The sequence below is a fragment of the Tupaia chinensis genome, unplaced genomic scaffold (genome assembly GCF_000334495.1).
Source record: "Tupaia chinensis unplaced genomic scaffold, TupChi_1.0 Scaffold141530_1, whole genome shotgun sequence".
NCBI classification, from domain to species: Eukaryota; Metazoa; Chordata; class Mammalia; order Scandentia; family Tupaiidae; genus Tupaia; species Tupaia belangeri.
The window spans coordinates 404,771-411,242 of NW_006201391.1; the positions used below are offsets into that span (position 1 = coordinate 404,771).

At 42.4% G+C, this 6,472-nt stretch overlaps 1 protein-coding gene across 1 annotated transcript in view; it reads right to left on the reverse strand.

Moving 5' to 3' along the window:
• Positions 1-6,472, reverse strand: part of KDM5A (lysine demethylase 5A) — a 105,083-nt gene that overhangs the window by 67,753 nt on the left and 30,858 nt on the right. Inside the window, 2 exon segments of the mRNA XM_006163218.3 lie at positions 1,702-1,821; positions 4,279-4,437. Of these exon segments, the coding sequence (XP_006163280.1) occupies positions 1,702-1,821; positions 4,279-4,437 (279 nt within the window).

Consider the following 6,472-nt stretch of genomic DNA (forward strand, 5'->3'; position numbering starts at 1 on the left):
GGGCCCAGGTGCCTAACCCCCCGCGCCCCCTGCCGGTCCCAAGGCTGAATTTTAATAAAATTGGCAAAACAAATTTTTGAGAGGTTTTGCTATAGGGCACATGAACATGCCAGAGAGACAGAAAGAGACAGAGAGAGACAGAAAGCAAAAAGTCATCCCCCAAGGGGGATGGCCATGCCACAATCCCTTCTCCTCCATTCTCCTCTTGGGCATGCACGCACATGCACCCAGCGTTGAGTTCAAGCCACCAGGTCGAACCGCAGTCGACTACATGGGAGACCAGTAGCAGTTAGCCATTCTGCTAACTGCTAGTTCCCGCAAAAAAATTTTCATAGGATATTAAGAGGCTCAAGATCCCTTATAAAAAGAAGCAAACCCCAAGACCAGCAGATGGCAAAATGGTTACGTCAATGGACTCCCACATAATTGACCATGCTTTGAGTCCCAGACCTCGTGGCTTAAAAATCACGTTTGCGAGGCCAGCAGCTGGCATGGTGGTTAAGGTGCCTGGACTCCCATATGGCCGACCATGGTTCGAGTCCCAGATCTGGTGGCTTGCTTTCTCACTTTCTCTCTCTCTCTCTCTCTCTCCTATCAAAGTAAAAATAAATAAATAAAGTTAAATAAAATAATCCTTAGGGGAAAAAAATAAATTATTAAAAAAAAAAAAAAATCACGCTGGGCATCTGTATGTTAGTACCCAAAATCCCAAAAGGAGAATGGAGGAAAAGGGACTGGGGCATGGCCATCCTCTTGGGCAGGGGGTGGTTATCTAGCTTTCTGTCTCTCTGTCATTCTGGCGAACAAACACGCCCTATAGAGAAAAATCTCTCTCTTAAAAAAAAAAGAAGCAAACCCAGGACCAGCAGTTAGCGTAACGGCTATGTCGCTGGACTCCCACAGAGTCGACCACAGTTCGAGTCCCGGACCCGGCGGCTTAAGCTCACGCCAGGTGCTTGTGCGTGCATGCCCAAGATCCTGAGTGGAGAATGGAGAAGAGATTGCGGCGTGGCCATCCCCCCAGGGGGGATTTCTCACTTTCTGTCTCTCTGACTCTGTCTGTCTGAGGAGCGCACGCGTCCTGTAGCAAAAAACCTCTCAAAAAAAAAGAAAGAAAAAAAAAAGCAAACCCCAAATAACTAAAAAAAAGGAGCAACTGCCAAATATTTCATGCTTTTCTGCAAAGGATTACTCACAGATAGCTAAAAAAACAATCCAAGTATCAAAATAGGTTTATCAAGAGAGTGCAGGGACCAGCAGTTAGCGTAATGACTATGTCGCTGGACTCCCACGTAGTCGACTGCGGTTTGCGCCCCGGACCCAGTGGCTTAAAACTCACACCGGGCACGTGTGTGTGCGTGCCCAAGATCCCGAGAGGAGAAGGGATTGCAGCGTGGCCATACCCCTGGGGGGTGATTTCTCGCTTTCTGTCTCTCTGTCTCTCTCTCTGTCTGGCGAGCAAACTCGCCCTTATAGCAAAAACCTCTCCAAAAAAAAAAAAAGGAGTGCAAACTGCAACATTATACAGAATGACACAGAAACAGACTCTTGTCCATTATTTTAAGACCTAGTGACCTGACCTACCACCTTTTTCATGCTGTCCCTATTTTCTACAAAGTAATAAAATCAAGTAAACAAAAGCTTTAAACCTAAATAATATCTTTGTATCGTCCCAAACTGACCTAAAGAATAGCTACTCACATGGACTGGCATATTGAAATAGTCGGATTTAAAATTATCGGCCATCTCTCCAAAGCTCTGAAGTGTGTACTCTCGTACAGCTTGCTCAAAGCCAAATGCTTCTCGAGGTTTGTTACATTCCTAAAAAAAAAAAAAAAAATCAGATTAACTTACTGAATCTGAACAGATGAAAGCATTAAAGTTTTTAAGTATTATCTTTTACTATTTTCCTAACATGAAGCAAATCCAATTAACCCTAGACCGGAAGACAAGCAGAAGTCTTTAAACAGTTTATAGAAACGGGTCAGAGCGATGGCAGTGGTGGAGCTTGATTCTCTACGGGGCAGTCCCACGAGGGGAGACTGCCAGCTGACACCCAAAGACATCCCTGGGTGCTCTAGTGCATGTGTGCCATGACCCAGGGCTGGCTGCGGCTGGGGTGGGTTTTGGCAAGGGTCTGTCAGGGGTGCTATCTCTGACTGTCTTACTTATGAAATAAGTGGGTGGATTTTTTTTAAAAGTTTATTAAAAATGTACACTATGAAAAAACTATGTATGAATCTCCAAATTTTTTTCAACCAGAATAAACTCTTTCTTTAATTCCATTTCCTACCTTCTTCTAATTCCATTTGTGAAGTCCCCTTATATTAGCTATTCACAATACGGTGTTAGAAAATAATATTCCAGAACCTCAATTGCATTTTCCTAACATTCCAATTGAAGTTGGTGAGGATGGCTTTATCCTTGAGACAGCATTAAGCTCTGACAAGCCCCAGGATTACTACTACCGTGGAGTAACACTCGGGGGTACCTGTCACTCTGGACAAACCAGGGGCTTGGATGATGGAGGAAATAAACGTTCACGGGGGAAGGGAAGGGAATAAAAAGATCCACGCTAGACTGTAAGGATGTCTGCCTAATAGATCATGGCCGTTAATCACCATGCCCAAGACTTAACCCAAATATTCATTAGTGTAAAACTTCCTCTTAATCTTTTAATCTTGAGAGTAATACTAATCCAGAGGCCATAAAAGACCTTTGCATATACCTACGAAGAACCACTCAACTACTCTTTAATGTCCCATCATAACATTTGTGTCAATGTAAGTAAACAGGCAAGCCATTTCATGACAATGACCTTACAAGCTTTTGGTGAGACAAGTTTAGTAAAATTGAGTCAAAATTTTCAGATTAACTTACTGAATCTGAACAGATGAAAGCATTAAAGTTTTTAAGTATTATCTTTTACTATTTTCCTAACATGAAGCAAATCCAATTAACCCTAGACCGGAAGACAAGCAGAAGTCTTTAAACAGTTTATAGAAACGGGTCAGAGCGATGGCAGTGGTGGAGCTTGATTCTCTACGGGGCAGTCCCACGAGGGGAGACTGCCAGCTGACACCCAAAGACATCCCTGGGTGCTCTAGTGCATGTGTGCCATGACCCAGGGCTGGCTGCGGCTGGGGTGGGTTTTGGCAAGGGTCTGTCAGGGGTGCTATCTCTGACTGTCTTACTTATGAAATAAGTGGGTGGATTTTTTTTAAAAGTTTATTAAAAATGTACACTATGAAAAAACTATGTATGAATCTCCAAATTTTTTTCAACCAGAATAAACTCTTTCTTTAATTCCATTTCCTACCTTCTTCTAATTCCATTTGTGAAGTCCCCTTATATTAGCTATTCACAATACGGTGTTAGAAAATAATATTCCAGAACCTCAATTGCATTTTCCTAACATTCCAATTGAAGTTGGTGAGGATGGCTTTATCCTTGAGACAGCATTAAGCTCTGACAAGCCCCAGGATTACTACTACCGTGGAGTAACACTCGGGGGTACCTGTCACTCTGGACAAACCAGGGGCTTGGATGATGGAGGAAATAAACGTTCACGGGGGAAGGGAAGGGAATAAAAAGATCCACGCTAGACTGTAAGGATGTCTGCCTAATAGATCATGGCCGTTAATCACCATGCCCAAGACTTAACCCAAATATTCATTAGTGTAAAACTTCCTCTTAATCTTTTAATCTTGAGAGTAATACTAATCCAGAGGCCATAAAAGACCTTTGCATATACCTACGAAGAACCACTCAACTACTCTTTAATGTCCCATCATAACATTTGTGTCAATGTAAGTAAACAGGCAAGCCATTTCATGACAATGACCTTACAAGCTTTTGGTGAGACAAGTTTAGTAAAATTGAGTCAAAATTTGAACAAGGTAAAAAGATACACCTGGTTTACCTGAAAACAGGATTTACAAATCCCAGTTCTATACTGATATAGCTTATAATTTTTTTCATCAAAAAAAAAAACTAAAGCTTTTTTCATTTTTACTGTTATCCAACAATATGACTGTTCTGAGCAGAAATTTTATTCATCTGCAGCAGTAAGAATTACCATCTAACCAACTGTCAGAAAAAGGACTTTTGAAAGACATAATACAACTGACAGAGATCTTTTTAAATCCTAGGAAGTTAAAATGGTTAAAAACAGAGTTAAAATGGTAAAATACATTCTGGGACTCCATTTACATTTTGTGTCTATGCAGGCATTACTGTTTCTAGTTAAAGACAGATCTATAAAAGTCAGGCTGGCACCTCAGCAACACATTTGGGACACCTCCAGTCTCCTTTGGGTACATCAGGTAGTGGAGGAATAAGACAAAATGTATGGTAGCTGTCATCACATCCATCACACAGAAGCAGTTTATCCTCATCGTTCCCCCGACCACAGAACATACAGACGTAGAGATCGACCTGTCAGGAAAACCAATCAAAGTAAGTCTATTTTCTATAGTAATACTCAATTTCCATCAAGAATTCCTTAATTAAACCAAAGCAACACACTGAAAAGTAACCATAAGGGGGCCAGCGGGTGGTATGGTGGTTAAGGCACTGGACTCCCACATGGCCAGCCGCAGTTTGAATCCCTGACCTAGTGCCTTGCTTTCCCACTTTCTCGCTGGTCAAAATAATAATGATGATGAAGAAGAAGATTAAATAATTTTTTTAAAAGTAAACATTGGGACCAGCAGGTGGCGTGGCGGTTAAGATGCTGGATACTCCCACATGGCTGACCATGGTTCGAGTCCTCAACCTGGTGGCTTCCTTTCCCATTTTCTCTTTCTCTCTCTCTGTCTCTCTGGTCAAATGAGAATAAATGAAGGAAGAAATAAAATCAAGGGACGAGCAGTTGGCATAATGGCTATATTGCTGGACTCCCATGTAGTCGACCATGGTTTGAGTCCCAGAACTGGTGGCTTAAACTCACACCGGGCGCATGTGCGTGCGTGCTCAAGATCCCGAGAGGAGAATGGAGGAGAAGGGATTGCAGCGTGGCCATCCCCCCTGGGGGATGATTTCTCACTTTCTTTCTGTCTCTGTCTTTCTGGCAAGCGCACGTGCCCTATAGCAAAAACCTATCTAAAAAAATAAAAAAATCTTAAAAAAAAAAAAAAAAAGTAAACATAGGGCCAGCAGGTGGTGTAGTGGATAAGGCGCTGGGCTCCCACATGGCCGATCAGGGTTAAAGTCCCAGACCTGGCGGCGTTCTTTCGCACTTTCCCTCTCCCTCCTCTGGTCAAATTAAAAAGTGATAGCAATAAGCAAAATTAAATAAATAATTATTTCTAAAGTGAACATATGTCCTTAATATTTACTAACATTTTAAATAATTTAAACAACCTTTCACAAAACTCCCTTAGTTTTCTTCCAGAGCTTCTAGAGGCAAGTTAATAAATCATACTGAGCTATTAGAGTAAAGAGAGACTACAAATCTAGGGTATTTGAAAATCCACTTCTGTGCTTAAGAAATACTACATCATTCTTATACATAATACTCTAGTCAAAAATGAACATTGGGCCCCATCTACACTACAACACAATTACCTGCTCAGGTCCGTATTCCCGCCTCAGTTACCCACAGCATCAAGGACTGAAGGGTAACAGTCTATGCATCCGGGCAAAGCAAGTCGACATTACAGAAACCAATGCAGACTTGCCATCAAGTCTTCTAATCACATGAGCTACCTAACGGCATAGCAAGATATACCAAGATAAAAAGTGCAAAATGAAAACTCGTCTCTTCCCTCTTGACACATCCCAAACACTTACAAAGTTAACAGAGAGAGTTCCTTTCCGTTGTCTCATTTGCATGTTGAAAGCATCTGACCTGTTGGTAACTTTTCTTCTTCGGGTGGCCTCATCTTAAAATCAAAAGTCATATAAAAAGCATTAGTAAAAACTAATGTTCAGAGTTTAATATGAATCAGATAACATGTAAAGTTATTTAAATTAGTCAAAATCTCAGAACCCTATGAGGTTAGTATTATCTCCCACTGAAGGTAAAACCTGACACATAGAGAAGTTGGGTAAATTACTCAGTGTCACACACAGTCAATCGACGGCAGACTCGGGGTCCGACTCCAGGCAATCCAGCTCTGGAGCTCAACCATGAATGCCACAGAGCCTGTGTGCAGCACTAACCACCTCACGCCTGTATGTACTGTTCATGGGTACTCTGGCTTCTTAAGGCAGTCTCACCATGTAGTGACCCTCTTGCCTAGTCTTCCTGCTGCGACTACAGGTGCACACCACCACGACTGGTTTTTTTCAGACAGGGTCTCACTATGTTACCCAGGACTACCTGGAGTTCACAATCCTCCTGCCACAGCCTCCCAGAGTCACTGGGAATAGGGTACACACCACCGCCCCAGACTTCAGGTTGGACCCAGCATGTAACCCAGGCCTGTCGTGGCCCCAGCCTGCTGGGCACAGCATCTGCAGTGATCCC